Consider the following 17,428-nt stretch of genomic DNA (forward strand, 5'->3'; position numbering starts at 1 on the left):
TGGACTTCGGTTGATTATGATCCGTCAATATAGGTTCATGAATTATAACAAAAGTACCACTCTGGTGGGGGATGTTGATAACAGAGGAGGCTCTGTATGTGTGGAGGCACAAAGTATATTGGAAATCTCTGTTATCTTCCTCTTTTTAGAGCATTTTTAGGTTCATAGCAAAATTAAGTCTTTAAAAACAAAGAAAAAACAAATCCAGTCCCAAAGATTTCAGGTAACTACAAAACATGCTGATTTATACTAGAGCATCTCTCTACTAACTAATACAACAAAACAGTCATTATATTTATACCGTCAAATAAACTTACCAGACAGACTCCATGAATTGTGGATACAGAGTTTTGTAGTCATTGTCAAAGTCAATCCATCGGCCAAGTCTGGTAATAGTAGACTTAAAACATGTGAATATCAAAAAAATAGGAATGTTAGAGTTTTTAGACAACGGCATGTTATTACATAGCAATTATTATTTCATTATATATGATGATTTTGGAAGAACAATCAATGGTTCAAGTAAATCCATATGGTAAACAACACATAAAAGTCTACCAAAGCTACCAAATGTCAAATACTGCAGATCTAACTGTTGCTGGCATGAATCATCAATGGTTGCTAAAATTAATGAGTCACAGTATGATAAGAAACAGGGTACTTACTAATTACAATGGAAAACCCGAAACCTGACAATGGAGAAACTTGACAGAATCACCTTAGTGAACATTAACAACGCCAATGAGACATATCAGCATCATGTGCCTTCTGATATGACAGACTAAGAGGGCATGATGTTACTTCTTAGGCATTTTAGCCAAAAAAGTATAACCTAAACTGAATCAAGAGCAAATATCAGACAGTGAGGGAATTTCTGTATTCTTTAAAAGTGACAAGGTCATGTAGACAAAAGACTGAAGAAATGTTCCAGATTGAAGGAGACTGCAGAGATATGACAACTAAATGAAATCTGTATTCTTAGACTGGATCTTGCATCAGAAATAAGAATTAGTGGACAACTGGTTAAATCTGAAAAGGTGTATAACATTCTATCAATGTTAATTTCCTGATTTTAATAATTATACCATAGTTATTAAAGGTGTTAGCTTTTGGGAAGTGGGTGATTGGTATAGAGGCTCCTTGTACTATTTTTTGGGGGAAAAAAAACCCCACATGCATATTATAATCATCAGGACTTTCCCCTATTAGTGACCAGGCAATAAAGGTAGATTAAAGAAAGTTAGGTTAGGAGAAAATTAAGGAGCTTTGATTTTTAGGTTGGTGAAATCAAATTTCATTAAACAATGAAAAGAAGTTTTGAGCAGAAAAAGCACAATGAACAGTCTTGAGAGAAATAACTTGGCAGGCTAAGTGGAGAGAACATGAGCAAGAGACCAATTATTAGATTGTTATAGAAATGAAGACAGTGGTGGCTGAGAGACTAGGCTGTAGGAATGAAAAGAAATGTCTAGATTAAGAAAGGCTTGATAGAATTTGACATTTGAATAGGTCATGATGACTAAAATTTGAAGTCTGGAAGACTGATACCACTGGCAGGAACAGCAAATTTAAAAAAGTGCTAAGTTTATGAAGATGGAAAAAAATAAAAGCCAGACATGTTTTTGAATTGTATAGGTATCTGTACAGTTGTACAACAATCTGAGAGGCAGGGAGGAAAGGGGGAGTTGAAGACCTTTGTTTCTAAGCCCATCAGAATTAAGAGAAGACAAGAGCTCTGCCAGACTTGACAGTTATTATTACTTAAATGTATCAGCTGTGGGAGCTCTATGACTAGAAAAGCAGTGGGTAAGATGAGACTCAAGCTAATATAACAACAATGAGTTCAAATGTGAATTATTTTTAACATCTGAATTTTAAAATTGCAACATTCAAGTTAATCTGTTTGCTAGGACAGCATGATTCCTGTCATACACTGTGGGTAGGTAGGAGATTAAATTTGGAAGATCAATTAGGAACATAGAAATCAGAAAAGAGAGGGTTCAGCTTAACAGTTTAGGTAATGAAGTTGAAGATGGAAGCTAAACAGTCTTTTAAACAGGACAGTCAAGTTTGGGTGCATGTCATAAAAAGCACAAACGATCATAAAGTATTTCAACTCCCCTTTAAAAACTAGAGTTGTTTTTAAAATTCTACTTAAAACAACCAACCATACCTTCCATTCAGTAGAGTATCGCATCACAATTGCTCGGCACTGACTGTTATACTCTGCAATCCCCAATTTGGCTACATCCTCTGGTCCTCTGATTCCCAAGGTCTTATCAATTTCATATTCCTGAAAATTTGCAATAAGATTGTTAACATCCCTGCCCTATGAAATAAATGCAATTCAACAAAGCTAGAAAATAAAAGGGATTTAAAAAAATAAGTTCTCAGAAAATCTACAGAGAAAATGAACTGTACATAGTATTACAGAAATAAAATTGAAGAATAACTGATTATAGTAAAAATTTATATTTTAACATGTTATATATTGAAAATATAATGCTTATTTTAAAATATCAGAACATAATTCGGCTAATGACTCAAACATACCACAGGTAAACCATGACAATCCCAACCAAATCTTCTGTCAACATGAAACCCACTCTGGTGAGCATATCTTGTAACTATATCTTTAATTGTCCCTGCAAGTATATGTCCATAGTGAGGCAGTCCAGTTGCAAAAGGAGGCCCATCATAGAAGGTAAATCTAAGAGATAAGAAAAATTTGTTGTTACTTTAAAATGACAGCAAAAACTAAGACAGCATTTTACTATAGATAGCTCCTGTAACAGAGGAGTCTTTGGGGAGAAGAAAAGCTTTGAGGCTAGGAAACTCAGACATAACTGATTAGATATCTACTGGAGGCCCTGCATTCAAAAAAGCTAATTATGACCATTTGGAGAGACCTGCATTAGACCATCCATCTTCATTTATTAGTTCTATGATCTAAAGGAAATTATTCATCCTGATCCTAAGTTAGATCATCTGTAAAATAGGGCAACAAACACCTATTATAAGGTTTTTTTGAGGAGAAGAGACACATGATAAAAACAGTAATTAAAGAAAAGACTGGTTTTTAGGTGAATGAAGACTAGAGGTAGGAAGAACCCCAATAGGAAGCTACTACACTACGTGTCTAAATGCTTAAATGAGGATGGTGATAATAAGAAAAGTGGAAAGGAAGAGACTTGACATATAAAGTATTTGGAAGACCTCTTTAAGAAACTGAATCTACCTATCCCTAGTAATTAAGAACTCATTCATTCAACATATATCTACTACTGAGATATATAAAGAAGTAGGAGATTCTGAGAAATGATTATTTTTAGAGTATACCTTTACCAAAGAAATTCACATACTTTGGCCTATGTTTTGATTGCTTTAAGCATTCCTGGAAACAATTAAAGTCAGACCAAAACTGCAAGATTTTCTCTTCTTCAGCAGGAAAATTGATATTTTCTGGAACTTGTTGAACCATTTTTGTCACTGCAAAAGAAATCAAATTTTTTATTCTCAAAGGAGAAGTCTAGGAATAACAGAGTACCATACATTAAAATGACTGTTCCTATCTCTAGCCATGATACTACATGGTACTTCAAACTTTTTAAAGGTAAAGTTCACATACCATAAAGTTCACCCTTTTAAAGTGTACAATTCACTTTTGCCTTTTTCTTTTTAAAGTATATTCACAAGACTGTGCAACCAGCATCACTCTCTAATTCCAAAACATTTTCATCACTACTCCCTCTTCAGCCTTCCAAAAAACTATAAATATTAGCAGTCATTCTCCATCCTCTTCTTCACTAGACTTCTGGTGACTGTTCTGCCTCCTTTCTAGATTTTCCTATTTTGGACATTTCACATAAACGAAATTATGTATATACAGACTACTGGGTCTGGCTTCTTTTAATTAGAATTACGTTTTCAAGGTTCATCCATGTTGTAACACATACTCATACTTCATTTTTCTTTTATGGCTGAATAATAATTCATTTTACAGATATGACACTTTTTCTTTATTAATTCCTCAGTTCATGGCCATTAGCATTGTTTTCACTTTTGTTTTCAGCTCTTAGGTAAATACCTAGGAGTGAAACTGCTGGGTTATGGTAACTGTGTTCAACTTTTTGAGAAACTGCCAAAATCTGTTCCAAAGCTGCTGTGTCATTTTACATTCTCCTAGCAGAGAATAAGATTCCAGTTTTTCTACATCCTCACTCCTTATTGTCCATCTTTGGATTACATGAAATCCTAGGTGCTATAAAGTAGTATCTCACTGTGCTTTTGATTTCCATTTCCCTAATGATTAGTGATACTGAGCGTATTGGTCATTTTATACCTTCTTTGGAGAAATGTCTATTCATCTTTTGCCTACTGCTTAATTGGGCTATCTTTTTACCGCTAAATTGTAAGAATTCTTTATACATTCCAGATACAAGTCCCTTATCAGTTACAAGATTTGCAAAAAAATTTTCCCATTCCATAGCTTGTTTCTTATTTTCTTCATGGTATACTCTTTGCACAAACACTTAATTTTGGTGAAGTTCAGTTTATTTACTGGTTTTGTTACTTGAACTTTTGGTGTCATATCTAAGAAATCACTACCGACAACAAGGTTGTGACGTTTTAGCTCTTACAGTTAGGTCACTGATCCATCTTGAGTTATTTTTGTATATGGTATGAAGTAAAAACATATGGTACTTTTAAATTTCAAAATTTATGTCCAATTCACACTCATTTATTCTTCAACTACAGTATAACATTTAGTAATTGCAGACAACACATTTCTTAAAAGAAAAGAAAATCGTGCCAATTGTTAACGATACTAAAAATTCATTAATAATCTGAAAAAATAAATCTCAAAGTAGGTAAAAATTCTTACCTACATTCACAAGACATAAAGCACTTCTGCTGAATCAACCTAATCTTTCTGAGGAAAACAGGCAAAACCTTAAAAAACGTTAAAGCTAAAAAGATGAGAATTACATTCAAATAATTCCAAGATTATTTTAATTTTACATTTTATCAATTGTGCTGCTTACTCATGATTTTTGTAAAGGACAAACCCTATGCCTCTCTGATTTAGTGCCTAGTGAGAGGTCTTAGTGTCTTTTTCAGAAGTTAATAACCTCATTCACAAATACCTGATCAGTCTGGGTTTAACCATCTAGTGGTTTAACTATCTGGTGAGCATCCTTGAGCCTATTTCTCCTCAAAGCCTATTTATTCTCACTTTATAATTCTAATAAGGTTGGTGAGCAGATTTCCAAGCCAACATCAGATCACAATGGGACAGGAACGCTAATAATGAGAAAAAAGAGAAGGTGGAAAACCTTAAGAATGCAAATAACAATCTGAGATAATTGACTCTAGAAGCACAGAGACTGACATATGTCAACCAATTCTGAAAAATCAAAGCATAAGCACCATAACTGAACTATGCCATCAAAAAAAAATTTTTATGAAAAAAAAAAAAAGCTACGTATATAAAGCAATGATAGAAATTATGGAATTTCAAAGATATAGTCCTTACTATGTTAACTCATTTTTATTCTATTTTATTTGACAGAGAATGTGAAGAAACTAACTAAAGGATTAACCATGAAATGGCAAATACACAAACTGATTAAAAATAAAATTAGGGAATCTAATTAAAATTATATGAAAATTCAAGATCAGGGAAAATTTAAATCATGCAGATCTTTGGTCTAATCAATTAGCAACAGTGATTCAAGATATGACTGTGAGCTTCCTGGCAGCCAAGACAAGGGATAAAAAGTCAAAAGGATATTGATTTTGCACATAAGTGAAAATCTATAGAAAATGAGAATTATGCCACAGAGGTCTGAGTCACACATGGAAATGAGTGATCTGTTTAATATTTTTAACATCAGAAAAAGTTGTTTTTAAAGTTTGTTACAAGCAGTATTTCTCCTTTTGTCCCTCTTTCATTCATTTTTGAGACGTGAGAGTGCCTTTGAGTTTTATATAGGAAAAAAATAAGGAAAGAACATGTGTGCCATTTAACTCAACTATCTATTTTCTGATTAGAGTAAGCCATTCGCATGTGTGTGTGTGTACTAAGTTGCTTTAGTCATGCCCAACTCTGTGCGACCCTATGGACTGTAGCCCGCCAGGCTCCTCTGTCCATGGGATTCTCCAGGCAAGAATACTGGAGTGGGCTGCCATGCCCTCTTCCAGGGGATCTTCCTGACCCAGAGACTGAACCTGCATCTCTTATGTATCCTACATTGGCAGGTAGGATACATACTTACTACTAGTACCACCTGGGAAGCCCCAGAATGTGGGGCTGTGAAGATGGCTTTAAAGTTTTATAAAATTTCCAGTGAGCTTCTAGATCCCCAAAGATTAAGAACCACTGCATTATTAGGCCAAATACAAAGACCCCATGTAATGGCACTGACTATTCCAGGAAGTGTCATGTATCAGTGACCGGGCTATGGCGGCTGCTGAGGAGAAACAGCCCCCATGCATATATCACAGGATTGCTCTAGCCCCTCACATCCACTGGAGAGCTGTACCTGCACAACAGCATCCAGTAACCACAGGGCTTGTGGGTGAAAGTCGGAGCAGAAAGAGGAGGGGGATTAACCTTACCAGGTCATGCTCAGGGAAACAATCTCTTCTTCCTTTTAACTATAATTCAAGGCCTCCACTATCTTCCCTATTCCATGACTCCTTCTGACCTCTTTAGCTCAACATCCAATTCAGCAATTTCTAGATACCCTCCTTGACCTTTACTTGTGTTTACCTCAACATATCTTGGAAAAGCACACCAAAAAATATTTAAAATAAATCTCATGATCTTTTCATTCCAACTTCAAAGAAAGGCAATGCCAAAGAATGCTCAAACTACTGCACAATTGCACTCATCTCACACGCTAGTAAAGTAATGCTCAAAATTCTCCAAGCCAGGCTTCACCAATACGTGAACCGTGAACTTCCAGATGTTCAAGCTGGTTTTAGAAAAGGCAGAGGAACCAGAGATCAAATTGCCAACATCTGCTGGATCACTGAAAAAGCAAGAGAGTTCCAGAAAAACATCTATTTCTGCTTTATTGACTATTCCAAAGCCTTTGACTGTGTGGATCACAATAAACTGTGGAAAATTCTTCAAGAGATGGGAATACCAGACCATCTGACCTGTCTCTTGAGAAACCTGTATGCAGGTCAGGAAGCAACAGTGAGAACTGGACACGGAACAACAGACTGGTTTCAAATAGGAAAAGGAGTATGTCAAGGCTGTATATTGTCACTCTGCTTATTTAGCTTATATGCAGAGTATATCATGAGAAACGCTGGGCTGGAGGAAGCACAAGCTGGAATCAAGATTGCTGGGAGAAACATGAATAACCTCAGATATGCAGATGACACCACCCTTATGGCAGAAAGTGAAGAAGAACTAAAGAGCCTCCTGACGAAAGTGAAAGAGGAGAGTGAAAAAGTTGGCTTAAAGCTCAACATTCAAAAAACTAAGATCATGGCATCTGGTCCCATCACTGCATGGGAAATAGATGGGGAAACAGTGGAAACAGTGTCAGCCTTTATTTTTCTGGGCTCCAAAATCACTGCACATGGTGACTGAAGCCATGAAATTAAAAGACGCTTACTCCTTGGAAGGAAGTTATGACCAACCTAGACAGCACATTTAAAAGCAGAGATGTTACTTTGCCAACAAAGGTGCGTCTAGTCAAGGCTATGGTTTTTCCAGTAGTCATGTATGGATGTCAGAGTTGAACGGTGAAGAAAGCTGAGTGCCGAAGAACTGATGCTTTTGAACTGCGGTGTTGGAGAAGACTCTTGAGAGTCCCTGGGACTGCAAGCAGATCCAACCAGTCCATCCTAAAGGAGATCAGTCCTGGGTGTCACTGGAAGGACTGATGTTGAAGCTGAAACTCCAATACTTTGGCCACCTCATGCAAAGAGTTGACTCATTGGAAAAGATCCTAACGCTGTGAAGGATTGGGGGCAGGAGGAGAAAGCGATGACAGAGGATGAGATGGCTGGATGGCATCACCGACTCGATGGGCATTGGTTTGGGTAGACTTCCGGAGTTGGTGATGGACAGGGAGGCCTGGCGTGCTGCAATTCATGGGGTTGCAAAGAGTCCGACATGACTGAGCAACTGAACTGAACTGACTCTGTTTTGATTATTTTTGAGTATGTCATTAACTTTATCAGGTTTCCCTGGTAGCTCAGAAAGTAAAGAATCTGCCTGCAATATGGGAGACCAGGGTTTGATCCCTGGGTAGGGAAGAACCCCTGGAGGAGGGAATGGCTACCCACTCCAGTACTCTTGCCTGGAGAATTCCATGGACAGAGGATCCTGGCAAGCTATAGTCCATGAGGTCGCAAAGAGTCGGACACAACAAGAGAAAAATAAATACTATACATCCTGCACAACACCTTCCTAATGGAAAAGTTCTGGAAGTGCCATTTCTGTATTAAAAAAAATATCCACTGGTTCCTTACTCCCAGTGGTTTCTGTTCAGGCTTTTCACTGGGGCACCATGATCTTACCTACAATTCCTGCTCCTGATCTTTTCTTTCCTCTTATAAAACTCAAGCTCCAAACTATATCACATTCTTAGACACTGCTGAGAAACAAAACTTTTGGCTGATGTAACTGCTTTCCAGTTTCAGGCCCGTTCTCTAAGTACTCTAGCACTACTTAACATAAATGTACTCTGCTCTATGGGAATTTACCAATCCACCTTTTTCACAATTAAATATCCCCCTCCTCATAATCTGTTCCTCTCCTACACATCAAGGTTTATTTATATTGCATGTCCCATGTCTCTCCAATTCAACTGTAAACTTGTTGCTGGCAAAAGCATTTCACTAACCTCTTACTATTTTATATCTTACTGTGTGCCTACACAGCATAGGTGCTCAAAAATATTTAAACAAATCCCTTTGTCAGCATTCTTAGTGATACTCCTCCCAACTGATTTTCCAATCTATCCCAATCCATGGGCTCCTCTTGGTAAGAATGATGATTAAGAGGGTTGGCTTTGGAATGTGACAGTTTTGGTGCCACAACTTAGTATGTGGCTTATAGGAAAAGTTATTCAACTTTTAAACCTCAATTCCGTCATCTGTAAAATAAGAGTTGTAAATACTCACAATGCTAATTTAAGATTAAGTGAAATCACAGCAATCACTTGCTATCTATGGAAACTATTACTACTTCTTTGTCCACAAATGCTACTCTTACTGCCTTTGCCCAGTCACTAAATCATCTTCCCAAAAAGAATAAGAGTGCAATCTACATTGAGCTGCCTTCTGTTCCCTATAATTCACTCTTTAATAATCACTTATGAAAAGGATATTGTCTGGCAATTTTTAAAAGCTCATCTTATTTACTAAAATCCCTAAATCAATTGCTTTGCCTCTAGTTTCATTGTGCCTTTCTTGTCGGCAACTCCTGAATGAATGCAAAAACTAATATTGTCCCACCTAATAAAAAAAAAAAAACTCATCTTCCTTCGTGGATTCATTTCAAACACTACTTCACTAAAGAAGAAAATCATAAATTCATAAGGCTGGAAGTTAAGCATCGTCTCCCACTTGTTCCTTACACAAAGCTACAGTATAACCTCCTGAATCGCACACAATGTAAAATCCTGCTATACATTATACTACAGTCCTCTGCACCTTCTCCTCCAGTTACTATTCATTTTCAGAGCCCAAATTCACTGCAGTTCCTGAGAAGCCTTCTTCTCCCACCGAAGAACTGGTCTTCATCTGTGCCCTTGGATTATTGTATTACAGACTGTTAGACATGAGACGCCGTGCTTACTTCCCTCTAATCCCAGACACCCAGCAATACATGCTCATTCATGGAAACCTAAGACCTGATTTGTTCGTATGAATACCCAGACTTTCAAGTAATTTCGTCCACCTTCTGAATTTCTCCAGTGAGCACGATCACACCAAATTCTCTGAATCACTCAACGGCTCAAGTGTTAAGTTACCAGGATCTCAGGCTGAAGCTGAGTAACTTGCAAGGTTTGTAATGCTCGGTCGAACCGCTGAGCCAGCATTGGTACCTGGTTGCATTCTTTCGCCCCATTTAGACCATCTCCCAATCTTTTCCTCGGAAACGGTTACGCACGTTCTAACCCATGGCCTCCAGTAAACATTAAAAAAAAATTCTTGCGAACCAGAGGGGACCGTGGGTCCCCGTGGGCAGGAAGGGGCGTATCTGGGGGCCAGTGGGCAGGACAAGGTGACCTGAGGAGCCCCGCGGGAAGGACAGGGAGTACCTGAGGGGCCCTGTGAGCAGGACCGAGCGTACCTTAAGGGCCTCCAGGACGGCGTAGCTCTGAAGGAAAAGCGTGTACACCTTGGCCGGGTGATGCAATGCCCAGACAGCGTGAGGCTAAGAGGAAGAGGCCTGGTTTGCCACGGCCAATCAGCGCCCGGCACTTCACACCTATCAACAAGCCGGACGCCGATTGGCAACGTGGGGCCCCAGTCACGCCCACCCGGCGGTTCCTGGGTGTGGGTTGGGAAGGCTGCAGTAAGACTCCCAGGCGTGACGGCTATGCATTGCGTTTTTCACGCAGCTAGTGGAATGGTGGAAGACGCGACCGTTTTATAGAATGGAGACTGATTGGGAGGGGCACACAGGAAACATGTTGTGCATCTTGACAGGGTGTTGTTACACAAGATGTTTGCCTTCATCGGTGTTCACCTCACTGTACACGTAACACATGTGCATTTCCCCACGGGTAATCCAAATGCAACGCCAGGGCCTCAGTTACGGTGCGGAGCCGTGAGTGCGTAGTGTCAAGGCGGCTTTACTAGCTGACATTAAGGAAAGTAAGCCTAGACATTAAGGCAACATTTTTTTTAGTGTAATGGAGACCTGCACCAAAGCACCTTGGAGTCTGCGAAAATGCAGAGTCCTGGAGCAAAGACTAGGCTTGCTAAGTCTCTGAGATGGGTCACAAAAATCTTCCTGTGGAGTGTGCTCAGGTCTGTGCAACACTTTGCGACCCATGGACTGTAGTCTGCCAGGCTCCTCTGTTCATGGGATTTTTCAGGCAGAGGAATACTGAAGTGGGTTACTATTTCCTCCTTAAGGGGATCCTTCCTATCCTGGGATGGAAACTGTGTCTCTTGAATCTCCTGCATTGGCAGGCTGATTGTTCATCACTACCACCACCTGGGAAGCCCATTTAACACACATTCTGGATAATTATGCTCCATGCTAAAATTCTTGACCTGCCTATCTGAAGAGACACTCCTATTTCTCAGGGAAATATAGAGGCTACAGAACGGTCTGAGAGGAGCTGAAGCACTAGAAGTCAGTACAGTTCACAGAAACCTTTCCTTTCTTCTTGAGTGCCATCTGCAGAGTTCTCATGAATTGTGCTGCTGCTGCTGCTGCTGCTGTTGCTAAGTCGCTTCAGTCGTGTCCGACTCTGTGCGACCCCATAGATGGCAGCCCACCAGGCTCCCCCGTCCCTGGGATTCTCCAGGCAAGAACTCTGGAGTGGGTTGCCATTTCCTTCTCCAATGCATGAAAGTGAAAAGTGAAAATGAAGTGACTCAGTCGTGTCCCACTCTTCGTGATCCCATGGACTGCAGCCTACCAGGCTCCTCCGTCCATGGGATTTTCCAGGCAAGAGTACTGGAGTGGGGTGCCATCACCTTCTCCGACTGTACTGCAGAAACAATGGTAAACAAACAAAACATTAGTTCAGTGCACTTCAATCAGTCGTGTCCTATTCTTTGTGACCCCATGAATTGCAACATGCCAGGCCTCCCTGTCCATCACCAACTCCAGGAGTTTAGCCAAACTCATGTCTATCGAGTCAGTGATGCCATCCAGCCATCTCATCCTCTGTCATCCCCTTCTCCTCCCGCCCCCAATCCTTCCAAGCATCAGGGTCTTCTCCAATGAGTCAGTTCTCTGCATCAGGTGGCCAAAGTATTGGAGTTTCAGCTTAAGGATCGATCCTTCCATTGAATATTCAGGACTGATTTCCTTTAGGATGGACTGGTTGGATCTCCTTGCAGTCCAAGGGACTCTCAAGAGTCTTCTCCAACACCACAGTTCAAAAGCATCAATTTTTCAGCACTCAGCTTTCTTTATACTCCAACTCTCACATCCATATATGACTACTGGAAAAACCACAGCTTTGACTACAGGAACCTTTGTTGGCAAAGTAATGTCTCTGCTTTTCAATATGTTATCTAGGTTGGCCATAACTTTCCTTCCAAGCAGTAAGTGTCTTTTAATTTAATAGCTGCAATCACCATCTGCAGTGATTTTGGAGCCCAAAAAAATAAAGTCAGACACTGTTTCCACTCTTTCCCATTCTATTTCCCATGAAGTGAGGGGACAAGATGCCATGATCTTAGTTTTCTGAATGTTGAGCTTTAAGCCAACTTTTTCACTCTCCTCTTTCACTTTCATCAAGAGGCTTTTTAGTTCCTCTTCACTTTCTGCCATAAGGGTGGTGTCATCTGCATATCTGAGGTTATTGATATTTCTCCCAGCAATCTTGATTTCAGCTTGTGTTTCTTCCAGCCCAGTGTTTCTCATGATGTGCTCTGCATATAAGTTAAGCAGGGTGACAATATATAGCCTTGACGTACTCCTTTTCCTATTTGAAAACAGTCTGTTGTTCCATGTCCAGTTCTAACAATTGCTTCCTGACCTGCATAAAGGTTTCTCAAGAGGCAGGTCAGGTGGTCTGGTATTCCTATCTCTTTAAGAATTTTCCAGTTTACTGTGATCCACACAGTCAAAGGCTTTGGCATAGTCAATAAAGCAGAAATAGATGTTTTTCTGGAACTCCCTTGCTTTTACAATGATCCAGCAGATGTTGGCAATTTGATCTCTGGTTCCTCTGCCTTTTCTAAAACCAGCTTGAACATCTGAAGTTCACGGTTCACGTATTGCTGAAGCCTGGCTTCAAACATACAGAGAGATAAAACAAGAAAGGAAGAAAATGCCTGACAACCAGCTTTAGAAGTATTGCATCTTAATGTTTCCTATATTGAAAACAAAGTTGTTTGCCTATTAGTCTGCTTACTTATGTATTTAATATCACTGACTTGAGTCTCTCCAGCACCCTTTGGGGATGCTGATTAAAAACCAATGGGAATCCAGAGCCATGCAAAGGACAGTTGATCTCAGCATTAGAGTCAGACTATGAAGAAAATTTCAGCCCTTGACAAATTGAGAGTAATTCAGTGTATAACTGCTTACTATAGCCAATAATATATCCTGGACTTGCCTGTGGGTGTCTGGTAGTCTCCGGTGGAGGCGTGGGTCGGTGGTGGCCTGCTGCAGGGTTAGGGGCACTGAGTGTAGCAGTACATGCATGGTATGTTTTGAGGGAGGTAACCATTATCTTCATTACCTCCACCATAGTTTGGCTCCACATAAGGGAGGGAACACAGCTCCACCCATCAACAGAAAATTGGATTAACTATTTAGTGAGCATGGCCCTGCCCATCATAACAAGACCCAGTTTTCCCCTCAGTCAGTCTCTCCCACCAGGAAGGTTCCATAAGCCTCTTATCATTCTCCTATTATTCTCCATCAGAGGGCAGACAAACTGAAAACCACAATCACAGAAAAGTAACCAATCTAAACACATGGACCACAGCTTTGTGTAACTCAATTAAACTATGAGCCATGCCATGTAGGGCCACCCAAGACAGACAGGTCATGGTGGAGAGTTCTGACAAAATGTGGTCCACTGGAGAAGGGACTAGTAAACCACTTCAGTATTCTTGCCTTGAGAACCTCGTGAACAGTATGAAAAGGCAAAAAGATAGGGCATTGAAAGATAAACTCACTAGGTTGGTAGGTGCCAAATATGCTACTGGAGATCAGTGGAGAAATAACTCCAGAAAGAATAAAGAGATGGAGCCAAAGCAAAAGCAACACCCAGCTGTGGAGGTGACTGGTGATAAAAGCAAGGTCCGATGCTGTACAGAGCAATATTGCATAGGAACTTGGAATGTTAGGTCCATGAATCAAGGCAAATTGGAAGTGGTCAAACAGGAGATGGCAAGAGTGAATGTCGACATCGTAGTAATCAGCGAACTAGAATGGACTGGAATGGGTGAATTTAACTCAGATGACCATTATATCTACTACTGTGGGCAAGAGTTCCTTAGAAGAAATGGAGTAGGCATCATAGTCAACAAGAGCCCAAAATGCAGTACTTGGGAGCAATCTCAAAAATGACTGAATGATCCCTGTTCATTTCCAAGGCAAACTGTTCAATATCACGGTAATCCAAGTCTATGCCCCGACCAGCAATGCTGAAGAAGCTGAAGTTGAACAGTTCTATGAAGACCTACAAGACACTATAGAACTAACACCCAAAAAAGATGTCCTTTTCATTATAGGGGAGTGGAATGCAAAAGTAGGAAGTCAAGAAACACCTGGAGTAACAGGCAAATTTGGCCTTGGAGTATGGAATGAAGCAGGCCAAAGGCTGACAGAGTTTTGCCAAGAGAATGCACTGGTCACAGCAAACACACTCTTCCAACGACAAAAGAGAAGACTCTACACACGGACATCACCAGATGGTCAACATCAAAATCCTCAGTGATCAGTGCAAAGAAATAGAGGAAAATAATAGAATGAGAGGGACTAGAGATCTCTTCAAGACAATTAGAGATACCAAAGGAACATTTCATGCAAAGATGGGCTCAATAAAGTACAGAAATGGTATGGACCTAACAGAAGCAGAAGATATAAAGAGGTGGCAAGAATGCACAGAAGAACTGTACAAAAAACATCTTCATGACCCAGATAACCATGATGGTGTCATCACTCACCTAAAGCCAGACATCCTGGAATGTAAAGACAAGTGGGCCTTAGGAAGCATTACTATGAACAAAGCTAGTGGAGGTGATGCAATTCCAGTTGAGCTATTTCAAATCCTGAAAGATGATGCTGTGAAAGTGCTGCACTCACTATGCCAGCAAATTTGGAACACTCAGCAGTGGCCACAGGACTGCAAAAGGTCAGTTTTCATTCCAATCCCAAAGAAAGGCAATGCCAAAGAATGCTCAAACTACCACACAATTGCACTCATCCCACAGGCTAACAAAGTAATGCTCAAAATTCTCCAAGCCAGGCTTCAACAATACGTGAGCCATGATGTTCAAGCTGGATTTAGAAAAGGCAGAGGAACCAGAAATCAAATTGCCAACATCCACTGGATCATCGAAAAAGGGAGTTCCAGAAAAACATCTTCTTCTGCTTTATTGACTAGGCCAAAGCTGAGTGGATCACAAAACACTGTGGAAAATTCAAGAGATGGGAATACCAGACCACCTAACCTGTCTCTTGAGAAACCTGTATGCAGGTCAGGAAGCAACAGTTAGAACATGGAAGAATAGACTGGTTCCAAATAGGAAAAGGAGTATGTCAAGGCTGCATATTGTCACCCTGCTTATTTAACTCATATGCAGAGTACATCATGAGAAATGTAGGGCTGGATGAAGCACAAGCGGAAATCAAGATTGCCAGGAGAAATATCAATAACCTCAGGTATGCAGATGACACCATCCTTATGGCATAAAGTGAAGAACTAAAGAGCCTCTTGATGAAAGTGAAAGAGGAGAGTAAAAAAGTTGGTTTAAAAGTCAACATTCAGAAAACAAAGATCATGGCATCTGGTCCCATCACTTCATGGGAAATAGATGGGGAAACAGTGGAAACAGTGTTAGATTTTATTTTGGGGGGCTCCAAAATCACTGCAGGTGATTGCAGCATGAAATTTAAAGCCGCTTGCTCCTTGGAAGAAAATCTATGACCAACCTAGACAGCATATTAAGGAGGCGAGACATTCCTTTGCCAACAAAGGTCCTTGTAGTCAAGGCTATGTTTTTTTCTATAGTCGTGTATGAATGTGAGAGTTGGAGTATAAAGAAAGCTAAGGGCCGAAGCACTGATGCTTTGAACTATGGTGTTGGAGAAGACTCTTGAGTCCCTTGGGCTGCAAGGAGATCCGACCAGTCAATCCTAAAAGAAATTAGTCCTAAATATTTATCAGGACTGATGCTGAAGCTGAAACTCCAATACTTTGGCCACCTGATGCGAAGAGCTGACTCATTGGAAAAGACCCTGATGCTGGGAAAGATTGAGGGCAGGAGAAGGGGACGACAGAGGATGAGATGGTTGGATGGCATCACTGACTCAATGTACATGAGTTTGGCTAAACTCCGGAAGTTGGTGATGGACAGGGAAGCCTGGTATGCTGCAGTCCGTGGGGTCACAAAGAGTCAGACACAACTGAGCGACTGAACTGAACTGACAGCCAAAAAAAGGACAGAAAAAACTCATCTGAGAATATGTGTAGGGCATTCCTCAGATAGTTTAATTAAGAACATTTAGTTTATTAACTAGAAGTTGGAATGTGTTTTAATTTTCACATTTCTCAAATTGCCACCTTGTTCATCTTATCATCTGTCCGGAAAGCCCAGATTAGAGAAGAACAGAGGGCTTCCAGACAGATGTGTCCATGGAGAAAAAAGGTGGGGATTATAGGTCTAATTATTTTAAAATGATGTCTAATTTTAATGTCTAAAACTGAAAAACCAAGAAATCACAGCATAAACATGTTATGTAGAAATTCAGAACTAACATTAGAGGAAACAAAATTTCTGAAAGTGGATATATCTGGGGAGCACGCATCAGGGATGCACAAGGCTACCTGATGTTACATTTGTCTGCTCTGGAGATGGAGGGTATAACAGATTTAAACATGGACACAGATTCTGAACACTCTTTGCACTGAGACGTGAGGATCTATGTCCCCTCACTTTTGAGTCTTGGTTGGCTCAGCGTCTGTTTTACCGTATAAAATATAGTGGAAATAACTGAGCCAGTTTCTGGGCTAGGATGTAAGACATCTGCTTCCTTTTCCTGGAATGGGAGCAGGAAGAAAATTAATTGCTATGAAACTGAAAGTTATGTTGCTAGGGTGTGAGGAAACTACTGGACAGGCACTGAGTGAACACACATTTCAGAAGTGGATCCTTTAGTGCCAGCTGGGCCACTCCCATGACACTATATGGAGTAGAGATGGGCAGTCCCCAAAGTCCTGATAAGTTGCTTATCTGTGAGGAAAATGAACAACTGTTAATAGGATGACTTGTTATGCAGCAATAGATAAGATGGTACAAATATAATCAACATCAAGAAAAGGTGCAGTTATCTATCCTGCTGAGGGGTGGTTGCCATTTTTCATTAAGTTTGAAGCCTTGGAAACAGGAATTCTGAATGACTCTTCCGTTACTTAGCTCCTCAGACCCTGTTTACTGAGCACCCAGTTAAAGCCAGACATAGTTCTAGGTAGTACCGACAAAACAGTTAACAAACCAGGTGATATCCCAGCCTTCATAGATTTTATATTTG

The 17,428-nt window shown here is 40.1% G+C and overlaps 1 protein-coding gene and 1 non-coding gene across 10 annotated transcripts in view; both read right to left on the reverse strand.

Annotated features, from left to right (window-relative positions):
• IARS1 (isoleucyl-tRNA synthetase 1) overlaps positions 1-10,435 on the reverse strand; it is a 79,988-nt gene extending 69,553 nt beyond the window's left edge. For 3 of the 9 annotated variants that reach the window (XM_081523592.1, XM_081523574.1, XM_081523550.1), the window contains exons 1-5: positions 10,325-10,435; positions 3,363-3,489; positions 2,554-2,710; positions 2,174-2,293; positions 318-400 (exon numbers count right to left, since the gene is read on the reverse strand). In XM_081523592.1, coding sequence (XP_081379718.1) covers positions 318-400; positions 2,174-2,293; positions 2,554-2,710; positions 3,363-3,481 — 479 coding nt within the window. In that variant the 5' untranslated portion in view covers positions 3,482-3,489; positions 10,325-10,435. Of the gene's footprint in view, positions 1-317; positions 401-2,173; positions 2,294-2,553; positions 2,711-3,362; positions 3,490-5,147; positions 5,305-9,928 lie in introns of all 9 variants that reach the window. The other 6 variants (XM_081523585.1, XM_081523552.1, XM_081523561.1 and 3 more) reach the window with 5 other exon arrangements.
• LOC145521970 (small nucleolar RNA SNORA84) lies at positions 6,443-6,575 on the reverse strand. The gene has a single exon (XR_014065817.1). It is a non-coding gene; the product is annotated as a small nucleolar RNA SNORA84 (small nucleolar RNA).
• Positions 10,436-17,428: the final 6,993 nt, after the last annotated feature.

The sequence above is a fragment of the Giraffa tippelskirchi genome, chromosome 1 (assembly GCF_054371585.1).
Source record: "Giraffa tippelskirchi isolate mGirTip1 chromosome 1, T2T-mGirTip1v1.2.pri, whole genome shotgun sequence".
In the NCBI taxonomy this organism is placed as follows: Eukaryota; Metazoa; Chordata; class Mammalia; order Artiodactyla; family Giraffidae; genus Giraffa; species Giraffa tippelskirchi.